Source organism: Geotrypetes seraphini, chromosome 18, assembly GCF_902459505.1.
Source record: "Geotrypetes seraphini chromosome 18, aGeoSer1.1, whole genome shotgun sequence".
Lineage (NCBI taxonomy): Eukaryota > Metazoa > Chordata > Amphibia > Gymnophiona > Dermophiidae > Geotrypetes > Geotrypetes seraphini.
This window is the reverse complement of record NC_047101.1, coordinates 38900641-38926553: the sequence shown is the minus strand read 5'-3', so window position 1 is coordinate 38926553 and position 25913 is coordinate 38900641. Positions and strand designations below refer to the sequence as shown.

At 48.2% G+C, this 25913-nt stretch overlaps 1 protein-coding gene across 2 annotated transcripts in view; it reads left to right on the top strand.

Moving 5' to 3' along the window:
* ZMAT2 (zinc finger matrin-type 2) overlaps nucleotides 1-20613 on the top strand; it is a 67819-nt gene extending 47206 nt beyond the window's left edge. For both annotated transcript variants that reach the window (XM_033927731.1, XM_033927732.1), the window contains exons 5-6: nucleotides 2325-2470; nucleotides 19365-20613. In XM_033927731.1, the coding sequence (XP_033783622.1) occupies nucleotides 2325-2470; nucleotides 19365-19508 (290 nt within the window). In that variant the 3' untranslated portion in view covers nucleotides 19509-20613. The remainder of the gene's footprint in view (nucleotides 1-2324; nucleotides 2471-19364) is intronic.
* The last annotated feature ends 5300 nt before the right edge of the window (nucleotides 20614-25913 follow it).

Here is a 25913-nt window from a genome sequence, read left to right as displayed (position 1 = left end):
AAGCGCTCCTGCTCCTTCAGTGGGCGGAACTTCATCTTCCTCTGCTGTCAGCGGCTCACATTGCGGGTCAGGAAAATGTTCAGGCGGACTTCCTGAGCAGAAATCTTCTGGATTCCGGAGAATGGGAGCTCTCCGATCAGGCGTTCACTCTCATAGTGCAAAGGTGGGGTCTCCCGGATATGGACCTCATGGCCTCGTCAAGCAATGCAAAGCTTCCTCGCTTCTTCAGCAGACGCCGGGAACAGGCGTCGGAAGGAATCGACGCGCTGACTCTTGTTTGGCCTCCGGGTTCGCTGCTGTACGTGTTTCCTCCGTGGCCGATGATAGGTCGGGTGTTGCATCGCATCTCTCAGTTTGCGGGCACGGTGATCCTGGTGGCTCCGGATTGGCCGCGTCGTCCGTGGTATGCGGATCTGATGCTTCTGTCTGTGGGCGATCGGTTGTTGTTTCCGGTGACTCCGGACTTGTTCTCTCAGGGCCCAATCCTGATGGAAAATCCGTCCCACTTTGGTCTTACGGCCTGGCTCTTGAAAGGTCACGGCTGAGGCGTAAGGGTTATTCCGAACAGGTTATTTCGACTCTGCTGCGCACAAAAAAGAGATCCACCTCTACTTCTTATGCTCGTGTCTGGCGAGTTTTCGATTCTTGGTGTGCGGCTCAGGGTCGGTCGCCCTTCCAGGCTTCTCTCTCTACCATTCTTTCCTTTCTTCAAGAGGGGGTGACCAAGGGTTTGGCTTCTAATTCTCTCAAGGTTCAGGTGGCCGCTATTGCTTGCTATAGGGGCCGGTTGTCTGGTTCTTCCCTTGCATCCCAACCGGATATCGTTCGCTTTCTCAAAGGGGTTCAGCATATTCGGCCTCCTGTTAAGAAGGTCTGTCCAGAGTGGAGTCTGAAGGTGGTCCTTGGGGAGTTGCAAAAGCCACCGTTTGAACCTCTGATGAGCGCGAGCGCTTCTCTAAAAGATGTCACGTTGAAAGTGGTTTTTCTGGTTGCTCTGGCTTCAGCCAGGCGAGTGTCTGAGTTACAGGCGCTATCTTGCAGAGATCCTTTTTTGAGAATTTCGAGTTCCGGTGTGTGGGTTAGGACTGTTCCTTCGTTTCTTCCGAAGATTGTCTCCCCTTTTCATGTGAACCAGTCTCTCTTCCTTCCGGCTTTCCGGAAGGAGGACTGGGGGAGCGTTTCTCTTCTCTGCGTTTGCTGGATGTTCGTAGGATTCTCTTACATTACCTCCAGATTACTAATGATTTTCGTCGTTCCGATCACCTATTTGTGTTGTTCGCAGGCCGCAACAAGGGTATGGCGGCGTCCAAAGCTTCTATCGCTCGTTGGGTCCGGGAGGCCATTGCGTCTGCTTACTTAACATCGGGTAAGCGGTTGCCGGACAAGCTCCGTGCTCATTCCACTAGGGCAATGTCTACCTCTTGGGCGGAGTCCAGGGGGTTTTCTTTGGAGGAGATTTGTCGTGCAGCTACTTGGTCTTCTCGGAATACGTTTTTGAAACATTATCGTTTGGATGTGGCGGGTTGTGCGGAATCTGCCTTTGGGGCTTCGGTTATTGCGGAGGCGGCGTTCGCTTCCCACCTGACTTGAGGACTGCTTTGCTACATCCCACTAGCCTCTGGATTCATCTGCTGCTGTTGAAAAGGAAGGAAAAATTATGTTCTTACCTATTAATTTTCTTTCCTTTAGACGCAGCAGATGAATCCAGAGTCCCACCCTGGTTCTTTGCTGGTTCTTTGCTCACTGTGTGTTAGTTGCGGGTTTTCCGCGGTTTGTTTAAGTTGGTAGTTGTGTTCTCATTCCTGTGTGTGATATTGGTTGTGGGAAAGAAGTTTTTTACATATGGACCTTGTTTCTGGTTCCGGATGCTTGGGCAAGGAGCAATACTGAGGAAACAGAGAGTGTGCCAACCAATGGGACTACCTGTTGTTCAGTTCTCTATCTCCACCTGCTGGTAGATGTGTATTATCCCACTAGTCTCTGGATTCATCTGCTGCGTCTAAAGGAAAGAAAATTAACAGGTAAGAACATAATTTTTCCTTACTCATGGCTATTTTTTCCTGTTTCTCTTTAGAGTTGTGTCTGGAAAGTCCTATGAGAAATTCTGTTTTATGATTTGTAATAATAATAACAGTTTATATACCGCAGGGCTGTGAAGTTCTATGCGGTTCACAATGATTAAAAGGTATTACAGATTGAGTGGAATAAACAAAGTCCAGAGTTAGTGAATAACAGTTCTAAAGATCATTTGTTGAGGACTAAGATTGCATAGGTCAGTTACCTAAGTAACTGTTGCAGTTGACTATTTCACTTTTTGCTTATAGATCAGAGAAACCTGGGTATGTCTATGAGGGTTGAGCGCTCCACACTGGATCAGGTGAAGAAACGTTTTGAAGTGAACAAGAAAAAAATGGAAGAAAAACAGAAGGATTATGATTTTGAAGAGAGGATGAAAGAACTTCGAGAGGAGGTGAGAAACTGCATGGCAAATTCTGAATCTGATATGATTGGTGTGCATATCGCTTCTCTCATCCTCTTGTTGCTTTATTAACACATAAGTAAAACTTTAAACCAGTGCAAACAGCATCCAATTCTTGACAGTTGGGTAGTATACCCTTTCCCTTGAGTTTTTTGCAGAAGGCATCATGCGTTTTTTTCAGCTCTGCCTCCCTGTCTCACTAGGCAGTGTCTCATCTCCTGTTTTACCTGTTGCAAGTGAGTTGAGAAGGTGTCTTCATCTGCTCTACATCTAATTTCTGGATGACACTGCAATTTTTTCAGAAGTCTCTGGATTGCAAAGCAGTCAGTCTTCTTGGGCAAGCTACAGCAGTAATGTATGTCAACAGGTAAGGGGAAACCAAGAATATCCCGCTGAAACTGGAGGCCCAGTTGTTTCACTGGGCGGAAATCCCCTTACAGGCCATAACAACAGTTCATGTAATGGGAGTGGACAGTGTCCAAGCCAACTATCTCAGTCGCCAGATCCTGGATCCAGGGGAATGGTCTCTATCCCAGAGAGCTTTCAATTGCACTGATGTGTCAGCAGAAAAGACCCTCACTTCTTCAGTCAAAGATTTAAGAGAGGAAGCATTGACCAACAAAGGAACTGTTATACGTCTTTTTCCCCTTGACCAATGAAAGGCGGGTCATTCGAAGAAGAATAGCCCACCAGAGATTAGTAATCCTCTTAGCTCTGGTTTGGTCACATCACCCTTTGCGGATCTAGTTCAGTTACAGCAGGACAACTGTCTTAAGCTGCATCATGTAATTCTGTTATAGAGACCAATATCCCTAGACCAGGGGTGCCCACACTTTTTGGGCTTGCAAGCTACTTTTAAAATGACCAAGTCAAAATGATATACCAACAAAAAAATTTTAAAAAGCACACTGTACTCAGAGAAAATGTTAATTATCATTTATATTCCACTAGTCTTATAGCCCGTTACATTAACGGGTGCTAGAATATATGTATCTGTCCTTATTTCTTTTTCTCTCTCTCCTTAGCTGCTTTCTGTATTTCTGTCTTTCTTTCTTTCTGTCTTTCTTTTTCCTTGACTGTCCACCGCCACCCATTGCCTGCTCCCCCTGTCCATTCTCCCTTCCTTTTACCTCCCCTGTGTCCACCACCACCCCTTCACTGCTCCCCTTATCCAGCAGCAGCCCTTCTCCCTTTGTTTTACCTCCCCCCTGTCAAGCAGCACCTTTTTCCTGCTCCCTCTGTCCAGCAGTAGGCCTCCCTTCCTTTTTCTTCCCCCGTCTATCAGCACCTCTTCCCCTGTCCAGCAACACCTCTTTCCTGCTCCCTCTATCCAGCAGTAGGCCTCCCTTCCTTTTTCTTCCCCCATCCATCAGCACCTCTTCCCCTGTCCATCAGCACCTCTTTCCTGCTCCCCCTGTCCAGCAGTACGCCTCCCTTCCTTTTTCTGCCCCCCTGTCCATCAACACCTCTTTCCTGCTCCCCCTGTCCAGCAGTAGGCCTCCCTTCCTTTTTCTGCCCCCCCCCCCTGTCCATCAGCACCTATTCCACTGTCCAGCAGCTCCCCTTACCTCTGTTCGGGACTGCCCTCCACAGCTGCTCAAGCCGCCGTGGCCTGCAGGTGCTGACAGCCGTCCCGCACGTTTGAAGCTGACAGCCGCCTCTGTAACATTTCAGTAATCCCTGCCACCGCCGCTGTTTGAGAGGCCCGCAGGACCGAAGGCGGTCAGGGTGTCTGGGGCTCGGGAGGAGGAGTCCTTGTGTCGCGCATGCGCACTCCTTCCGACCACAGACCTACAGATCAGGGATCAGGGAATATGCGGTAAGAGTGTGCATACGCGCTTAGCATTTTATTATTATAGATGGGTTTTCAAAGAGGTCAAGGCAGACGACTATGCAATGTCACCTCAGTAACAACTATACAAAAATAGACAAATATACCCCCTCCCTTTTTACTAAACCGCGATAGTGGTTTTTAGCGCAGAGAGCTGTACTGAATGCCCTGCACTACATAGGCTCCCTGCGCTAAAAACTGCTATTGAGGTTTAGTAAAAGGGGCCTTAGTGCAGATATAGACAGCAGATATAAATTCTCAAAACGGACACATTTTGATCACTAAATTGAAAATAAAAATCATTTTTCTTACCTTTGTTGTCTGGTGATTTCATGAGTCTCTGGTTGCACTTTTTTCTTCTGACTGTGCATCCAATATTTCTTCCCTTCTTTCAGCCTCCTATATGCTTCCTCTCCTCCAGACCTCATTCCCTCCCCCAACTTTTTCTTCCTCTCTTCCTGCCCCCTCCCCTTTTTTTCTGTCTTTCTCTCTCCATGTCCCCTTTCTTTCTTTCCATCTCCCTGTCTTTCTCTCTCCATGCTCCCTTTCTTTTTTTTTTTTTCAAGAAGTAAACAATATTTTAATAGTTTAAAAGGATGTACACAACAAAACAATCTTTTGTGTATAGTTTCCTCTGTCCTTTATGAGGTGCCCTACTCGTCACAGTTTCTTGATTGCTGTATCAATATCTGGAATCTGCTCCTTCAGCTGGTTTCACTGATCAGAAAATAAAGCAATTCCTGAAACATGTTCCCTTCAGTACTGTCTTCCTGTGGATTCTTAGCGGAAGCCTTTATATCCTTTGCAACCTTCTGTTTCTTTCTCTTAGTTTTAGCTGGAGGAGGTTCTTTCTTTCTCTTCTTCCTTTCACGTCTATTATCTGAGTCACTGCAGGAGCTGGATGAGCTAAACCCAAAGCCCTCACCAACACCTTTGTTCACGCTGCGTCGAAAAACCAGAACAGACCTCTGTACAAACCAACGCTATCTCCATGCTCCCTTTCAATCTGTCTCCCTGCCAACTCCCTTTCTTTCTTTCTCCCTTCCTGCCCTCCCCCAAACCACCCCCGCTACCATCGGGGAACAGGCCGCCGCCGTAAAGAGGACTCTGAAGCGCCAGGCCAACCAACCTTCCCCACCCGACGTCAATTCTAACGTCGGAGAGGAAGTTCCGGGCCAGCCAGACAGCGATTGACTGGCCCGGAAATTCCTCTCCAATGTCAGAATTGACGTTGGGTGAAGAGGGTTGGTCGGCCCGGCGCTTCAGTGTCCTCTTTACAGGGTCGGGAAGCAGGTAGAACGGAAGACAACGCGAGTCTATCACGGAGCCCGAGATGGGCTCCGCGATTGACCTTTTGGGCACCCCTGCCCTGGACAATCTAGAATGCTTTGGTCTTAGCATAGAAGGGATATTCAGAGTTGGTTATATAGCAACCCTCTTACGATCTAAGAAACCAGTGACAGTTGTGGCGTATGCTAAGGCTTGGAAGACTTTCCAACACTAGAAAAGAAATTAGATCCTTTCCAGGCTTCCATTTCCAGGATCCTGTTGTTCCTTCAGGATGGTCTTGAAAAAGGCCTGGCAGATGGCTCTTTCAAGGTGCTAGTGGCCAGCCTCTCCTACTTCAGAGCCAGAGTGGACAAAGCAATCCAGATGTAGCCAGATTTTTGAAGGGAGCGTTGCGATTGCATCCTCCCGTTGAGACAACCATTTCATACATGGTACCTAAACATTGTTTTAAGGGCCTTCAGTAAGTTCCTGTACCAACCCTTACCAGAGGTCTCGCTAATAGATCTTACTGTTAAGATGGTTTTCCTAATAGCAGTCGCCTCAGCGAAGAGGGTTTTGTAGCTTTAGGCTCTAGCATGCAGAGAGCCTTTTCTTAGATTGATTTACAGAGGCTGGCGTATCTTTGCACACGGTGCCTTCATTTCTGCTGAAAGTGGTTTCAGCGTTACATATAAATCAGGAAGTTTGACTACCTGCATTTCAGCCCACAGGTGAAAAGAAACGGAACAAAATCTTGGCATTGCTGGATATTTGGAGAGTTCTTCTCCATTACCTTGAAGTGATGAATGAATTTCATCTCTCAAATCGTCTTTTTGTGATAACTAGTTCTAGCCGTCAGGAAAGACCAGCCTCTAAGGCTTCTATCTCTCAGTGGATATGTATTACAATTTATTTTAGCTGTGTTAAACAGCTGCCAATCCAATCCATTTGAAAGCTCATTCCACCAGAAGTGTAGCTAGGGTCCACCTTGGCGGGTTAGCACCCAAGAAAAGGATCTGGGTGTCATTGTAGACAATAGAATGAAATCTTCCACCCAATGTATGGCAGCAGCCAAAAAAGCAAACAGGATGCTAGGAATTATTTTAAAAAGAGATGATTAACAAGACTAAGAATGCTATAATGCCCCTCACCTAGAGAATTTTATTCAATTCTGGGCTCCTTATCTCAAGAAAGATATAGCGGCATTAGAAATATTCAAAGAAGAGCGACCAAGATGATAAAGGGGATGGGACTCCTCTCATATGAGAGTGACTAAAAAGGTTAGGGCTCTTCAGCTTGGAAAAGAGACGGCTGAGTAGAGTAGAACAGGTACAAGTGGATCAATTTTTTTTTTTTACTCCATAAAAATTACAAAGACTAGGGGACACTCGAAGTTACAGGGAAATACTTTTAAAACGAATAGGAGGAAATATTTTTTCACTCAGAGAATAGTTAAGCTCTGGAATGCATTGCCAGAGGTTGTGGTAGGAGTGGGTAACATAGCTAGTTTCAAGAAAGGTTTGGACAAGTTCCTGGAGGAAAAGTCCATAGCTGGTATTGAGAAAGACATGGGGGAAGCCACTGCTTGCCCTGGATCGGTAGCATGGAATGTTACTACTCCTTGGGTTTTGGCCAGGTACTAGTGACCTGGATTGGCTGCCATGAGAACGGGCTACTTGGCTTGATGGACCATTGTTCTGACCAAGTAAGGCTTTTCTTATGTTCTTATTGTACAGTGGTCAAGCAGAATCAAATATTTTTATCCACACTCGTTTTAGAGGACTGTACAAGTGTTAGGGCTGGTTGCACACAAGTAGGTGGCTTGTTTCATTCCACTTTTTTATGCTAAGTTGTATTGGTTAATTGACTCTCTTAATTTTCTTGTTGCAGAGCAGATCAAAATTACCATGGTGGGGGAGTTCCCCATGACCCTCCTTGTTGTTATTTTCCTCTTAAAGGGGTTATCACTTGCTTTGGTACGAACAAAGGAGATAAGGCACTGCCTAGGAAGACAGGGAGGCGGAGCTGAGAAAAATGCATGATGCCTTCTGCAAAAAACCCGTGGGATAGGGTACACTACCAAACTGTCAGGAATCATATGTTATACAAGAGAAAGGATTATCCAGGTAAGAATCTAATCCTCCCTTCCTCTAGTGGGGCTGTGCTTGATGCAGTTTTTAAAGAAATCAAAATATTTAATAGAAATAATGCCTGGTTTTCCAGCATATATTTAGCAAATAGTCAGATTTCAGAAATAAGAGTTGTCTTTGGATGCTACATAAATGGATAATATAATGGCATCTCCTGACTGTAGGCTATAAATGGTGCATAACGGATCTTTATCCCAGGACAAGCAGGCATGATATTCTCACATGTGGGTGACGTCATCTACGGAGCCCCAGCGCGGACAGCTTTTCAAGCAAACTTGATTGAAGTTTCAAGTTTGCTACACTGCACCACGCATGTGCATGCCTTCTTGCCCACTAGAGGGCGCATCCCCACCTCGTGGTCCTCAGTTCTTTCTCTTCCGCGGAGCCAGAAGCCCTGTGGAAATTGTGCTCTTACTTTTGCCTTCTGTCACCGCGGCTGTGTCCTTTTTTCGACTCGGTCGCTGTGATTTTCTTTGTTCTTTTTATTTCTTCAAGTTTTCGTCAAAAAAAAAAAAAAATCCTTCCCGTTCGGCTCCGGGGGCTCCCGGTAGCCGCGGCCGCGGGACCTCGCTTGTTACCGGCCGGTTTTTGGGCCCATGTCCCGTCCTGTGACGGGCTTTAAAAAGTGCACCCGGTGCGATCAGCTCCTGTCGATTGCCGATCCTCACCGGTGGTGCTTGCGTTGTCTGGGCCCTGAGCACCCCTCCGACACCTGTTCCCGGTGCTCCACTTTTCAACGGAGAGCTCTCCGCCGCCGTCAGGCTCATATGGCGGAGCTCTTTGCAGTTGACCCCGCGGCGGGGAAGGCCTCGGCCCCGGCCTTGACCTCGGCCTCGACTCCTTCGTCCTCGCCCCGGGAGCCCCCGAAGTCGGCGAAGGGTAAGTCCTCACTTCCTGCTTCAGTTTCAGCCTCGAAGAAGCCATCCTCGAGCTCCTCGGCGGGGGCGGGTGGGTCGTCCTCGGCCCCGCCCCGAGCGCCGAAGTTGGATGCCCCGCGGGAATACTCGGTACCGAGGTCGCCCTCGAGGGAGCACCCGACGGCCCCGGACCTGCTGACTATGATGGGGGTTCCCGTCTTTCAGGACCTGCTCCGGGCTCTCATTGCCTCGGAGCTGTCCGGGGCCCTCACGCACCTTCAGCAGGCCTCGGCTGCCCCGGCGTCGGTGACCTCGGTCTCGGTGCCCTCGACTTCGGGCCCGGGGGGGGTTTCGGCCTCGGCCCCGACCTTGCCCTCGACCTCGGATGACCAGCCTGAGCGGAGTGTGCGGCCTCGGGACAAGGTGCGGCGGGTTCAGAGGATCTCTTCCTCTTCGTCCTCGTCGAGGTCCTCCCGGGGTTCCTCGCCTCGGGTCGGCCTCGGGCGAAGCGTCGGTCGAGGAAGCCCAAACGCCACCGGGCTTCTCCTCGATGACACGGTCGCTCCTCGCCGACCGGGGCCGAGATCCTGCGGGTCTCCGAACTGCGCCTCGATAACCCGAGGCTTTTTCGTTCATCTGAGGTTGAGTGCTCGAGGGACTCTTCGCCAAGACAAAAGGGGCGTGCCTCGGTGCCCCATACCCCGGGGACTTCCCGAAGGGGTTCCTCGGGGCATGGGCGGTCCCCGACCCCGTCCAGATCGCTCGGTGCGGCTTCGTGGGGCTCGGGGTCTGGCACGGGGAAGGAACCTCGATACTCACGCGAGGCTTCTCCTTCCTTCTTGGCAAGGCGCTCGTCTCGATCTCCCTCTCCGCCTTCGAAGCCCTCCTCCTTCTCGAGGTTCATTCTTGATATGGGGAGGGCTTTGGACCTTGATCTGGGAGCAGGATCAAAGTACACGAAAGAGTTTTTGGAGGAGCAGGATTTGCCTTCCCCTCCTCGAGAGACGCCTCGGCTACCTCTCAATAAGGTTCTTAACCAGACCTTTTTGAGGAACCTTGACTCCCCTCTTACAGTCACAGCGGTGCCTTCTAAGATGGAGTCTAAATATCGCACGGTTCCGTGCAAGGGCTTTGATAAGGCACAGCTGTCCCACCAGTCCCTACTGGTGGAGTCAGCTTTGAAGAAGTCGCAGCCTTCCAGAGTCTCGGCGGCTGTTCCCCCCGGACGGGAGGGACGGACCTTGGACAAGTTTGGTCGTCGCCTCTATTCCAACTCTTTGATGGCGACCAGGGTCCTGAATTACGCATTCACCTTCTCGTCTTATTTGAGACAGATGGTGAAGTCGTTGCCGAGGTATTATGGAGTCATGCCAGATTCCCATAAAGAGGATTTTGGGGCTTTTATGTCCAATTTGTCCCAACTGCGTCTCTACCTCTTCCATGCGGTGTATGACGCATTTGAGCTTGCCTCTCGTGTGTCAGCCTTCGCGGTGGCCATGCGCCGCCTGGCATGGCTCCGTACCCTGGATATGGACCCGAACTTACAAGAACGTCTGGCCAATCTTCCATGTGTTGGCTCAGAGTTGTTTGATGAGTCCTTGGAGGCGGCGACCAAGCGTTTGTCTGAACACGAGCACTCTATTGCCTCATTGGTCCGTCCCAAACCCCGGGCTCCACCGCAGAAGCCGTTTAGACCTCCTCCGCGGCGGTACCCGCAGAAGTCGACGCCGGCCTTCTCCAGGCCTCCGCCCCGACGTCCCCAGCAGCAGGGCAGGGCGTCCCAACCAAAGCCTCAGGCGCAAGGAGCGTCTAAACCCGCTCTGTCTTTTTGACGTGATGCGCGGTTGGGGGCGGGCCCCCTCCGCACTGTCAAAGGACCCCCTTCCTATCGGGGGCCGATTGCAGGCCTTTCTCCCAGCATGGGCTGAGATCACGTCGGACGCTTGGGTGCTCCGGATAATCTCCGAGGGCTACTCGCTGAATTTCTTATCCATGCCACCGGAACATCCGCCGGGGGCTTCTCTTTGCTGCCGAGACCAGCTTCCTCTTCTCCTGTCCGAGGCCAGGTCCTTGTTGGGCCTTCGGGCGGTGGAGCATGTGCCCCCGAACCAAAGGGGACGGGGGTTTTACTCCCGTTACTTTTTGGTCCCGAAGAAGACCGGGGACTTACGCCCCATTCTGGACCTCCGGAGGCTCAACAAGTTCCTTGTCCGGGAGAAGTTCCGTATGTTGTCCCTTCCAGTCCTATACCCTCTACTAGACTCGGGGGACTGGATGTGCTCCCTGGACCTGAAGGAAGCATATACACATGTTCCGGTGCATCCCGCCTTTCGCCAGTACTTACGGTTCCAGGTGGGGGAGTTGCACCTCCAATATTGAGTCCTCCCCTTCGGGCTGGCCTCGTCTCCTCGGGTCTTTACGAAGTGTATGGTGGTGGTCGCGGCTGCCCTACGATCCCAGGGGCTGCAGGTCTTCCCCTACCTAGACGATTGGCTGATCAAGGCTTCATCCCGGGAGGGGGTTATCTCAGCGACCCGACAGACTATCATCTTTCTTCAATGTCTGGGGTTCGAGGTAAATTTTCCCAAATCGCAGTTGTGCCCGGCTCAATCCCTTCAGTTTATCGGGGCTGTGCTGGACACGGTTCGCCTTCGTGCATTCCTGCCCTCGTCGAGACTGGAGGCTCTGCTTCGCCTGGCCCGTCAGATTCTGCTGCAGCACTCCGTCTCTGCACACCGGCTGATGATCCTGCTCGGCCACATGGCTTCGACAGTTCATGTCACGCCGTTTGCCCGATTGCGTCTGAGACTCCCTCAGTGGACCTTGGCCTCCCAGTGGCACCAGGATCGAGACCCGCTCTCCCTTCCTGTAACGGTCACTCCTTCCTTAAGACGATCGCTCCGTTGGTGGACCAACTCTTCCAATCTTTCCGGGGGTTTGCTCTTTCTCGTCCCTCCACATCGCAAGGTCCTGACCACGGACTCTTTGGAGTACACGTGGGGGGCTCACCTCGACGGTCTGCGGACTCAAGCGCTATGGTCGGCGGAGGACCGTCGTTGTCACATCAATGTGTTGGAGCTTCGTGCCATTTTTCTGGCAGCTCGAGCCTTCGGTCATCTGCGCAATCAGGTGCTCCTGGTACGGACGGACAACCAAGTGGCGATGTATTATGTAAACAAACAAGGGGGAACGGGCTCTTGGTCCCTGTGCCGGGAAGCCTTGCGCCTTTGGGAATGGGCGACCTCCCAGAACATCTTCCTGCGGGCAGTCTACATTCAGGGAGAAAAGAATTGTCTCGCAGACAAACTCAGTCGTCTTCTCCAGCCGCACGAGTGGTCGCTAAACTCCCGAGTCCTACGCGAGGTCTTCGACCGCTGTGGGACTCCTCAGGTGGATCTCTTTGCTTCCCCGGAGACTCGCAAACTGCCCCTCTATTGTTCCCGGATTTACTCCCAGGACCGTCTCGAGGCAGGTGCCTTCCTTCTCGACTGGGGAGGGAGATTCCTTTATGCGTTTCCTCCTTTTCCCCTGATCTTGAGGACGTTGGTTCACCTCAAGTCATCCAGAGCCACTATGATTCTCATAGCGCCACGTTGGCCTCGTCAGCACTGGTTTTCCCTGCTCCTTCAACTCAGTGCCAGGGAGCCTCTACTTCTGCCAGTTTTTCCCTCTCTGCTGTCTCAGAGTCGGGGTTCGCTGTTGCATCCCAATCTTCAGTCATTACATCTGACGGCTTGGTTCCTTTCCCCCTGACTCCGGCGGTCAGGGAGGTGTTGGAAGCCTCGCGCAAGGCCTCGACTCGGCTTTGTTATTCACAGAAGTGGACCAGATTTTCATCCTGGTGTTCCTCGCACCATCTGGACCCGAATTTGGTTCCGGTGTCCTCGGTTCTGGAATATTTGCTGCATTTGTCCAAGTCTGGGCTGAAGACAACTTCCATCTGGGTGCATCTCAGTGCTATTGCTGCTTTCCATCGGCATCTAGAGGGACGTTCTCTCTCTTTTCATCCTCTGGTGGTTCGTTTCATGAGGGGTTAGTTAATGTTAATCCTCCTCTGAAACCTCCTCCTGTAGTTTGGGATCTGAATGTGGTCTTGGCTCAGCTGATGAAACCTCCCTTTGAGCCAATTGACAAGTCTCTTCCTAAGTTTCTCACTTGGAAGGTGGTCTTTTTACTTGCGCTCACGTCTGCTCGTCGAATTAGTGAGCTTCAGGCTTTGGTTGCGGACCCGCCCTTTACTGTGTTCCATCATGATAAGGTGGTTCTTCGCACCCATCCAAAATTTCTACCTAAGGTTGTGTCTGATTTCCACCTCAATCAGTCTATTGTCCTTCCGGTGTTCTTCCCGAAGCCCCACTCTCATCCTGGTGAGGCGGCTCTTCACACGCTGGACTGTAAGAGGGCGTTGGCTTTTTATCTCCAACGTACCTAGTCTTATCGGAAGGTTCCTCAATTATTTTTGTCCTTTGATCCTAATCGGCTGGGACATCCTATTTCCAAGCGCACCTTGTCCAACTGGCTAGCTGCTTGTATTTCTTTTTGCTACGCTCAGGCTGGTCTCACGCTCCATGGTCGAGTCATGGGGCATAAGGTCAGGGCTATGGCAGCTTCTGTTGCTTTCTTCCGGTCTACTCCTGTGGAGGACATATGTAAAGCTGCCACTTGGTCTTCGGTTCATACGTTCACCTCCCACTACTGTCTGGACACTTTGTCCAAAAGCGACGGCCGGTTTGGCCAGTCGGTGTTACGTAACCTGTTTTCCTAAATTGCCATCCTCCCACCTGCCCTTTTTTGGTTGGCTTGGAGGTCACCCACATGTGAGAATATCATGCCTGCTTGTCCTGGGATAAAGCACAGTTACTTACCGTAACAGGTGTTATCCAGGGACAGCAGGCATATATTCTCACAGCCCGCCCACCTCCCCGGGGATGGCTTCTTTGCTGGTTATGGAACTGAGGACCACGAGGTGGGGATGCGCCCTCTAGTGGGCAAGAAGGCATGCACATGCGTGGTGCAGTGTAGCAAACTTGAAACTTCAATCAAGTTTGCTTGAAAAGCTGTCCGCGCTGGGGTTCCGTAGATGACGTCACCCACATGTGAGAATATATGCCTGCTGTCCCTGGATAACACCTGTTACGGTAAGTAACTGTGCTTTTCTGTAAAGTTGAGGAATCATTAATAAATACCCTCTGGGAGGCGGTCTTATGTATGCACTCGATGCGAAGAACTGGAGAGCTTGAAGAAACAAATCAGACTCCCGGAAGGCAGAATACTGGAACTGGAAGCATTTCGAGCAGTGGAGGAGGAGGACAGAGAGGCAGAGAATGTCAAGACAGAGGAAACCATTGAGGAAGAAGTCTGGGAGTTAGAGAAGTTCATTGAGGAGGAATACAGGGAGGCTGTAGAAAATCACCAGCGAGAGTGGAACTGCCAAGATACACCTACAGGGAGTGAGGACCACCTGGAGGACAACCACAAGGAAGAAAAGATCCAGTGAGATCTGGAAACAGTGGAGGACGAAGACGAGTCCGGTTCAAGCCAACACCAGGATGAGGGAAGATGGAAGTGCACATAGGACACGGACCTATGGCTGGAGAGATGGTCATACACGGACATGAGGCTAGAGAGGCAAAAGAAGATAGAGAGGACAATGATCATCGTGTGGGACTCCATCATCATACAAGTCAACAGCTACATGGCAGGAGGAAGACAGGATCATCTGGTGACCTGCCTACTGGGAGCTAAGGTAAAAGATATAGTGAGCCGCATTGACAGGATCATCAACAGCGTGGTGATCCATGTGGGGACAAACAACGTGAGCAACAGGAACTATAGCAGGGAAGGACTGAAGGACCAGTTCCGGATCCTAGGAGGGAAGATGAAGACCAGAACGCAGAGAGTAGCGTACTCTGAGATCCTGCCAGTACCCAGGACCGATGAGAAGAGGCAGATGGAGCTGCAAGCAGTCAACGCATGGATGAGGCACTGGTGTGAGGAAGAAGGATTCTACTTTGTGCGCAACTGGACAACATTCTGGGGGAAGAGCAAGCTATTCAGGAAGGATGGATTCCACCTCAGTGGAGATGGAACGAGGCTACTTGCAAGCAAAATCAAGAGAGAATTTGAGAAGTTTTTAAACTAAAAGAAGGGGAAAACTGACAGTCGACCAGGAGTCGATGGTTGGGGAACCAGTATACCCAGAGGATACCGTGCAGGAAGACTGTGGGGAAGACTCACTGGATCATAGGCAAAATAGAAATCCCAACGGATCGAAAAGGACACAAGAGGGAAGAATTTGCAAGAAAGTAACAGGCGGCAAACTCAAGTGTATGTACACAAATGCAAGAAGCCTAAGAAACAAGATGGGGGAATTGGAAGCTATGGCACAAAAAGATAACCTTGACATTATCAGCATCACGGAAACATGGTGGAATGAGGAAAACGCCTGGAACACTGTGCTACCGGGATACAAGTTATACCGCAGAGACAGAGTAGGTCAAAAAGGTGGGGGTATTGCCCTATACATCAAAAAAGGAATTGAGTCTACTGGAGAGAACACGCCGGAAACAAAAAATAAGGTAGTCTCTATGGGCCAAAATTCAGGGGACAAAAGATATGGAAACGATCGGCATCTACTACCGACCCCCAGGGCAGTCTGAAGAAATTGATGGAGAGATGACGGATGACATTAAACGCAACTACAAGGGAGGCAACACAGTTATCATGGGTGACTTCAATTATGCGGGGATAGACTGGAGCCTAGGCACCTTCAGCTGCAGTAGGAAGACCAAGTTCCTAGATGCTGTAGGCGATTGCTTCCTGGAACAACTTGTCAAGGAAAATCCGAGAGGAAATTCAATTCTGGACTTAATTCTAAATGGACGAGGAGGAGCTGCGCAAGGTGTAGAAGTAGAAGAGATGCTGGGAAGCAGTGATCACAATATGATCTGCTTCGACCTGGACATGGGGACAAAACATCGATCTAGAACATCGACCACGGCACTGAACTTCCGAAAAGGGATGAGACTCATGGTGGGGAAGAAGATTAAGAAGAGGATAAACACTGTAAAAACGCTAGAGCAAGCATGGTCCATTTTCAAGGACACGATCACCAAGGCGCAAAATCTATATATACCACATATCACCAAGGGATCCAAGAGGAAAAAGAACAAGGAACCAGTGTGGCTCACTGTAGCGGTGAAGGAAGCAATCAGAGACAAGAAGACTTTGTTTAAGGAATGGAAAAGGTCAAAAACAGATGAAAACTGGAAAAAGCACAAGGCGGTAAGAAGGGTCAAAAGAGACTATGAGGAAAAAATAGCTAAGGAGGCAAAAAACTTCAAGCCGTTATTAAGGGTAAACGACCTGCGAAGGAAATGGTGGGGCCGTTGGATGACCATGGAATAAAGGGAGTGCTAATGAAGGACAAAGCCATCAACGACAAACTGAACACATTTTTTGCATCTGTATTTACCGAAGAGGATATGCACAACATACCGGAAACCGACAGCCTATACGCAGGAAACAAGGATGAGAAACTGACAGGATGATGGTTCACCACGGATATCTCGCACCTCATTAAGGAGAAGAAAAAAGCGTTTCTCTCCTACAAGCGCACGGAGAAAAGAGAGGCAAAGGTAGAATATAGGACCAGGTCTACAGTGGTCAAAATGGCAGGGAGGCAAAACTTCGAGTGGAAGAAATTCTAGCAAAAAACATTAAAAAGGGGGACAAATCCTTCTTCAGGTATACTAGTGACAGAAAAAGGAACACAGGCGGGATAGAACGCCTTAGAAGACCGGACGGAAGTTACGTGGAAGCAGATTCCGATAAAGCCGAACTACTGAATGAATACTTCTGCTCAGTCTTCACCTGTGAGGCACCGGGACACGGTCTGCAGTTGAAGGCAACACAAAGCACAGAAGACCCGTTTCAGAATTTTGAGTTCACACCAGGTGAAGTTTACAGTGAACTGGCAAGACTCAAGGTGAACAAAGCCATGGGACCAGACAATTTGCACCCAAGAGTGCTCAGAGAATTGAGCGATGTCCTGGCGAAACCGTTGGCTGAGCTATTCAATCTCTCCCTAAGTAAGGGGAAAGTTCCCCTGGACTGGAAATTAGCTACTGTCGTTCCTCTGCATAAAAAGGGTTGCAGGGCAGAGGCTGCAAATTATAGACCGGTGAGTCTCGCATCAATAGTGTGCAAACTCATGGAAACACTAATTAAAAGCAAATTGGACACGATCTTGAATGAAGGGAATCTTCGGGATCCCAGTCAGCATGGATTCACCAAGGGTAGGTCCTGTCAATCCAATCTCATCAGCTTCTTTGACTGGGTAACAAGAAAGTTGGACTTGGGAGAGTCTTTGGACGTCGTGTACCTGGACTTCAATAAAGCTTTTGACAGTGTCCCACACCGCAGGTTGCTAAGCAAGATGGAATCGATGGGGTTAGGAGAGACACTAACTGCATGGGTCAATGATTGGCTGAGTGGCAGACTTCAGAGGGTGGTGGTTAATGGTACCCTCTCTAAAACATCGGAGGTGACCAGTGAAGTGCTGCAGGGCTCGGTGACCTAAGGGCCGCTGCGTGAACGGACTGCTGGGCACGATGGACCACTGGTCTGACCTAGCAGTGGCAATTCTTATGTTCTTAGAACTTGTGAGTGCCAAAGCTGCAGCATCTCTCTGAGCCAGTAAATAAGGGAGCCTGATAAGGGATATATGCATTCATTATGGAGAAATAAAGAGAAAAGAATCTTCCTTGGTCAGGGTTCAAATTGATTTGCCTTTCATTTGAATGAACTTATAAAATTTTCATTCAAAAAGGTTCTCAGCTGGTTTACCTTGAGGAAGGCTGTCTTAAATTGTTATATGCTCAGGAAACAGGTAGTGGTGTTGGGACATGAATTACTTCTTTAGGAGTATTCTTCATTATAAGCTTGCTTGTAATTAGTAGGGCTCTAACAAGTACTATGTACTAAGCTATTCATTTTATACTTGACTTGCTAATAAACTGCCTTGAATTTTAAGAATAGGAATTTGTTTTTTATGTTTAGCTCAGAGTGGAAAATTTCAAGGTTGCTGAAGATCATAAGATCACACAGTATAACTACTTTCAATTTAAATAATAAGAATTTCAAATAAAGATTATGGTTGGTAATCGTAATCAGTACCCTGTGACATGGTTTCGTGTGTGTGTATATATAAATATATAAAATCAACTTGCTATTCAAAAGCTTTTTTAAAAAAAGGACTGTTTTTTAAAAAGGCTGTTTTCTTGTTCAATCTAAGGCTAATGAAGCTGCTTTTGTATTCCAAGCCCAATGCTGATTTCATACTATCATGGATTAGCACTTTCTCATAAACGTATAAAGATCATGTCCTCTCCACTTCCCTTCGGCGTCTGTTCATCTCTCCCTTCCCCCCTCTCTCCACTTCACTTCAATGTCTGTTCCCCTCTCTCTCCTCCCCTCCCACTTCCATCCAGCATCTGCTCCTCCCTCTCTCTCCTCCCCACTTCCTTCCAGTGACTGCTCCCCTCCCCGCTTCCATGCAGCATCTACTCCCTCCTCTCCATTTCTCTTCAGCGTCTGATCCTGTCTTCCCTTCGGCACCAGTCAACCTCTTCCCCTCATCGGGCCATATTCCTCTCTTCCCTTCACTATCGCGGGCGCTTTTCAGAATTGCCATAGCTTTCTCACAGGTCTTGCGCAACTACTCAGAAACTTCTCCTCTGATGCAACTTCCTGTTTCTGCCTGGGCAGCTCGTTTCAGAGGAGAAGTTTCCGAGTAGTCAAACGCGACCTGTGAGAGAGCTATGCTGTCTGGGCCACTCAGAGAGAAAAACCTTGATCCTGAAAAACGCCTGTGAACATGAGGGGAAGGGAGGGAGATGGTCCAACAAGAGGAAGAGATGCCCGGACCGCAGCGATTGGGAGGAAGGGGGCAACTGGACCATGATGAAGGCTGCTGACTGGGAGGGGTGGGAAGGCAATGCATACAGATAGTTTACTGTGGGGACAAGGCCTTGTGGAGCAGTGAATGGCCTTGTCCTCATACCCGCAGCTACCAATCTTTTTTTCGTCCCATTCCTGCTTCTTACCTGCGGCTAGTCACTGTGTTATTCTCTATATGTACTATTCAGTGCTCCAGATCTGAGAATCCCCAATATTACTGAGTGGGAAGTAGTTACCGTATTTTTCGTTCTATAGGACACACACCCATGTAGAGGAAGAAACCCCCCCCCCCCCAAAAAAAAAAAAAAAATTTGGTTCAGAATTTTTTTTTTCTTGGTTTTTCCTCTTCTACACGTAGGTGTGTCTGGTGCTGGGAAGCAGCAGCATCCTGCAACAGCGACTACACCTTCCCCCCCCCCGGTACCTTTTTTTAATGGGTGGTGGTCCAGCATAGTGTCCTGCTGGACGGCTGCTATTCTCCTTGCAGAGCAGCACACAATGCAGGAACGCGACCTTTGCATTTCCTGCCTGGTCCCGTGCTGCTCTGTGATTGGCTGCCCCCTTTTTGGGGGTGGAAAAGTGCGTCTTATGGAGCAAAAAAATACGGTATATATGTGGTTATGTATTTTCCTACTTTTGAGTTTCTTTTGGTACACCTGAAGACCTTAAGATGGCATTTTGAAAAATAGAAGGACACTATCCAAAGTTTGAGATAATTTTTATTTGAAATCATCACATGCAGGAGCAATTAAATGAGCTTCTAGTTAATATCTTGAGCTTCTGTATATATTTAGAATCAATTTGCTCTCTCTTTGTAGGAAGAGAAAGCCAAAGCATACAAGAAGGAAAAACTGAAAGAGAAAAAGAGGAAGGCAGAGGAGGATCTGAACTTTGAAGATGATGATGAAATGGCAGCCATAATGGGGTTTTCTGGCTTTGGCTCTACCAAAAAAACCCATTGATTTAACTTTTGACATTTTTCCCTTGTGAATAATATTGACTGATATAAGTTGTATAAGTTTATGGGGGCATTGAAAAATTTGGAGTGAAGAATCAAGGAATAGCCCTAAGAGATCTAAAGACAACACAACTTCTTCACTGAATTGCAGAGCATAATTGAACCACAAGTTCTGACCTCCTTCCAGCTGCAAGGACAGCATAACCTTACTTTGTCTTAGAGTCTCTTGAAATGAAAATAAAAAAAGAGGAAACGCTTTTTATATTACTTGAAAGTGATCCACGTCTTCAATGTTCTGTAGCGCCAGACCTACACCCACCCTTTTCTGAATATACTTGCAGCTGCCTCTGCCGCCACTGAGGGTTGGTTGGTTTTTATTATCTCCATCTATTGTGAAATGGCTGGAGCTTTACACTTTTATGAGAAACAATTATCTCTTCCCTACCATCGCTGCACACCATTTTCTAGACAAGTCCTGAAGGTTCAGCATATCAGTCTTTGTGTTCCGTGGCCTTGTGTAAAATATTCTGCTGGGTACATTTTGTGTTAATAAATATTAATAGAGCCAATTGAAAGTTCTGGTAATGATAATTCAGGTATGAGATGATGATATAATAATTCATCTGTTTCTGCAATGCAGGTTTATTTGAATCACTTAGCCAGAAAATTAAATTGCAATGGTTTTTGCAGAGTACATCTTTCACTTTTATTAATGTGAAGGCTCATATTGAGACAAAAGATTACTTAAATACATTGTATATTTACAATGAGATGAGATCTCAAGGTATACTTTATATTTAGATGTTAATGACAATATCACATTGTTTCCTCTTCATTTTTTCCTACTGATCATCCTGCAAACTGAGGATTTTAGAAAGTGAGGGCTCAGTTTTGAAGTATTAGTGCCACCCCATTCGGTCTGCATACTCCAGGTGTGGTAGAGTTCAATGCCATTCTTTAATACTTCCATCGAATCCTCAGCATTCTAATATCCCTAAATCAAGATCTACACATTTGTATATCGTATTTAATTTATTTTAATACCCCTTGCCTTCTTTCTCATTTTGTATCTTTTTGAAGTCCTAGAATAAAGTGATGGCTGGGATGTGTTTGCTTTGACATTTTGTCTGATAAAATATTTAGTATAACTGCATGTTTAACTTTGCTGCTTTCCCTATATTCCTGATGGTCATTGCTTGAACTATTTCTACTTTATATTGCCCTCAGCTTCAGGCATTGAAATGATACACAGCCACTGACATGGCCCAAGGGCAAGCTGCTATCCTTGACCATTTGACTTTTTAGAAAAGGTGTGGTAGTCGTGTTAGTCCACTCTTCAAGGTAATATATAGAAACTAGTCTTATAGCCCGTTACATTAACGGGTGCTAGAATATATGTGTGTGTGTCTGTCTTTATTTTTTTCTCTCTCTCCTTAGTCGCTTTCTGTATTTCTGTTTGGTTTTTGTTGTTTTTTTTTTTCCTTGGCTGTCCACTACCACCCCTTGCCTGCTCCCCCTGTCCATTCTCCCTTCTTTTTACCTCCCCTGTGTCCTCCACCACTCCATCACTGCTCACCTTATCCAGCAGAAGCCCTTCTCCCTTTGTTTTACCTCCCCCTGTCCATCATCACCTCCTTCCTGTTCCCCCTGTCTTCATTTTTCTGCCCCCCTCCCTGTTCATCAGCACCTGTTCCCCTGTCCATCAACCCCTTTTCTGCCCCTCCATTTCCGTGTGTTGCAGCATTTCCCTCCCACCCCACTTCCCTGTGCAGTATTTTCCTCCCCCCCATACCTTCCTGCTGAACTTCATGGCCTACTTATGTTAACGGCCTGCAGCCGCCGCGGCCAACATCAGACTCGGGCCGCCACGGTCGACATCCGCCTGGGGGGGGAGGAAGAGAGAGAGCTTCGGGCGGCCAGCAGCCGCCGCGGCCGACATCCGCCTCGGGCCGCCAGAGAGAGATCGAGCTTCGGGCGGCCAGCAGCCGCCGCGGTCGACATCCGCGTTGGGGCGGGAGGAAGAGAGAGAGTGAGCTTCGGGCGGCCAGCAGCTGTCGCGGCCGACATCCGCCTCAGGCCGCCGCGGTCGACATCCGCCTGGGGGGGGAGGGGAGGAAGAGAGAGAGCGAGTTTTGGGCGGCCAGCAGCCGCCGCGGCCGACATCAACTTGTCTTACCTTGTGAGGCCAGACCGTAAGCCGCGCATGCGCACTTCATATGGGTCGCTACACCTCACGGAAAACGGACGCACGCATAGGAAGTGCGCATGCGCGGCTTACCGTTTTATTATATTAGATAAAACAAAAACATAAAGGAGAAAAAATACCCTTTTTTATTGGATTAACTTAATAGTTTATGATTAGCTTTCGAAGGTAACCCCTTCTTTCTCAGATTAGATTTGAGGAAGAAAGGGTTACCTTTGATAACTAATTAAAAAAAAAAAGTATAAAATTGTTATGAAGCAGCTGAGTAGCGTCTTCATTTAATGTTCATGGATGGCAAACTCAAAGGAATTTTTTTCTAAAAGGAATATGTAGGAATAAAAACATAAAGGAAAAAAACCCAACCTTTTTTATTAGTTTTCAAAGGTAACCCCTACACTACATGAAGTTAATCCAATAAAAATTTTTTCCTTTGTATCCAGTGCCATAGCAATCAGTTTCATCACCTCAATATACTCTGCCATGAAAGCAATTTAATTTGAGCAGAAAGCTTCTCACAGATGTCATTGAGCACAGTTCAGATTTCTTCTCCACAATAGAATACACTTTGCAAACAGCATAACAGAATGAATTCAGTCTAGTAACATTTGGTATAGCAAGTGTGGTTTCTGAAGTTTTATACACTATTTCAGCTGCCTGTGGACTTTTACTGCACTTGTTACAGAGGGCACTGCATTTCGCCAAGGCTTAACTTCTTGTAATTTGCATTGTCTTTGGCCCATTCTGAATCAGACACAGCAATCAAGTTCATTGTGTAACATAGAAACATAGAAATAGACGGCAGATAAGGGCCACAGCCCATCTAGTCTGCCCACCCTAATGACCCTCCCCTACCTTTCTCTGTGAATAGATCCCACGTGTCTATCCCATTTGGCCTTAAAATCAGGCACGCTGCTGGCCTCAATCACCTGTAGTGGAAGACTGTTCCAGCGATCAACCACTCTTTCAGTGAAAAAGAATTTCCTGGTGTCACCTCGTAGTTTCCCGCCCCTGATTTTCAACGGATGCCCTCTTGTTGTCGTGGGACCCTTGAAAAAGAAGATATCTTCCTCCGCCTCGATGCGGCCCGTAAGATACTTGAACGTCTCGATCATGTCTCCCCTCTCTCTGCGCTCCTCGAGCGAGTATAGCTGTAATTTGTCAAGCCGTTCTTCATATGGAAGATCCTTGAGTCCCGAGACCATCCGGGTGGCCATTCTCTGCACCGACTCCAGTCTCAGCACATCCTTGCGATAATGTGGCCTCCAAAATTGCACACAGTATTCCAGGTGGGGCCTCACCATGGATCTATACAATGGCATAATGACTTCCCTCTTACGGCTGACGAAACCCCTTCGTATGCAACCCATTATTTGTCTTGCCTTGGATGAAGCCTGCTCCACTTGATTGGCAGACTTCATGTCCTCACTGACGATCACCCCCAAGTCTCGTTCTGCTACCGTTTTTGCTAGGATCTCGCCATTAAGGGTATAAGACTTGCATGGATTTTGGCTGCCCAGGTGCATAATTTTGCATTTTTTGGCATTGAAGTTGAGTTGCCATGTCCTAGACCAGCGCTCCAGCAGGAGTAGGTCGTGCATCATGTTGTCGGGCACTGAATCTTTGTCTGTTGTGCATTTGCCCACTACATTACTTAGTTTGGCGTCATCGGCGAATAATGTTATTTTACCTCGAAGCCCTTCTGCCAAGTCCCTTATAAAGATGTTGAATAGGATTGGGCCCAAGACTGAGCCCTGTGGCACTCCACTGATCACCTCCGTCATTTCGGAGGGGGTGCCATTCACCACCACCCTTTGAAGCCTACCTCCAAGCCAGTTCCCAACCCATTGCGTCAATGTGTCACCTAATCCTATAGAACTCATCTTGCCCAGCAACCTGCGGTGTGGTACGCTATCGAATGCTTTGCTAAAGTCCAGGTACACGATGTCCAGGGACTCCCCAATATCCAGCTTCTCCGTCACCCAATCAAAGAAGCTGATCAGGTTGGATTGGCATGATCTCCCCTTAGTAAATCCATGTTGTCGGGGATCCCGTAGATTCTTTTCATCCAGGATTTTATCCAATTGGTGTTTGATTAGAGTTTCCATTAGTTTGCTCACTATCGATGTTAGACTCACTGGTCTGTAGTTTTCTGTCTCCATCTTTGAGCCTTTCTTGTGGAGTGGAATGACGTTAGCCGTCCTCCAGTCCAACGGGACGCTGCCTGTACTAAGGGAGAGGTTGAAGAGCGCGGACAGTGGCTCCGCCAAGACATCACTCAGTTCCCTAAGCACCCTGGGGTGCAGGTTGTCCGGCCCCATTGCTTTGTTAACCTTGAGCTTTGACAGCTCACCGTAGACACTGCTGGGCGTAAACTCAAAGTCACTAAAAGGGTCAACTGAGCCAACCCTTGTCTGTAGCTGAGGGCCAAGCCCCGGCGCTTCTCGGGTGAAGACTGAGCAGAAGTATTCATTTAATAGTTGGGCTTTTTCCGAATCCTTATCCACATAGTCTCCGTCTGGATTCCTAAGACTTACAATCCCGCCTGAGTTTTTTCTTCTGTCACTGATATACCTGAAGAAGGATTTATCTCCCTTCTGGATGTTCTTTGCCAGAGACTCTTCCATGTGGAATTTAGCCTCTCTGACTGCTGTTTTGACGGCTTTTGATTTGGTCAGGTAGTCTGCTCTAGAGTCCTGCTTCCCTGATTTTTTGTAAGAGATGAAAGCTTCTTTCTTCTCCTTGATGAGGTTTGAGATCTCTGCAGTAAACCACTGTGGCTTATTGTTCCTTCGCCGTTTACTTACTGATTTAACATAGCGGTTTGTTGCTTCTTGTATGGTGGCTTTCAAAGTCGACCACATTTCTTCCACATTATCAGTTTCAGCTTGGCTTTGTAGCGCCTGGTGAACGAAGTCTCCCATTTCTTTGAAATTTGTGTCCTTGAATTTGAGGACCTTGGTCAGTGTGGTAGATTTAGTGAAACCTTTCCTGAGATTGAACCATACCATGTTGTGGTCACTGGAGGCCAATGTGTCGCCCACCGAGACCTCTGTGACACTTTCTCCATTGGTAAGTATCAGGTCCAGTATTGCCTGATCCCTTGTTGGTTCCAACACCAGTTGCCTGAGTCTTGCTCCCTTCATAGTGTTTAATAGCCTCCTGCTGCTTCCGGAAGCAGAGGTAAGTGTAACCCAATCCACATCAGGCATGTTGAAGTCACCTAGCAATACTGTGTCCCCACGCAAGGTGATATTTTCTATATCTCCGATTATTTCCATATCCAGGTCATCCTGTTGTCTTGGGGGTCTGTAAATTATGCCAAGATACAAGCATTTGTCTTTCCCTCTGGCCAAATTAACCCAAAGGGATTCCCCAGTGTACTGGACATCTGTGATTCTCGTGACCTTAATGTCATCTTTAGTATATAATGCTACACCTCCTCCCATTCTGCCCTCCCTGTCCCGGCGAAGCAAGTTGTAACCCGGTATGACCATATCCCACCCGTGGGAGTCTGTGAGCCAGGTCTCGGATATCGCCACCACATCCAGGTCGGCATTCCTTATTTCTGTTTCCAATTCCAGGATCTTGTTTCCTAAACTGTGTGCGTTGACGTACATAGCCCTCCATGTTGTATTTCTGTTATGTCTCAATGGGGATATTTCTGCTTGAGCTATTTGAACACCTTTAGCATTGTTTGCGTTATTTGTGCTTTCCTTAGGCCCAGAACTACAATGTGTATTCCCCATATACCCAGAACTACAGTGTGTACTCCCCTTAGACCCAGAATTACAATGTGACCCATAAATATGATATGACCCTACTCCCGACTTGAAAGTGTGTGCACTCACCCCCGACCCAGAATTTTGGTGACTACTTACCTCAGCCTCAAAAAAGTATTGGCAGTTTAGCTCGCCAGGTATGTTGTTTATGCCTGTACCCTCCCCCGACTTACCTAGTTTAAAGCCCTGTGGAGAAGGCGGGCTAGACGGTGTCCAAGGACATTCTTCCCTCTTTTGGTCAGGTGTAGCCCATCCTGTCCCTGTAGCCCTTGCAGTGCTTCTCCATGGTGCAGAAACCCGAAGCTCATCTCCTTGCACCATCCTCGCAGCCAGTCGTTCGCCCTCCGTATTCGATCCTCTCTGGCTCTGCCCTTGCCCTTCACTGGGAGAATCGAGGAGAAGACTACCTGCGCATCCATCCTCCTCA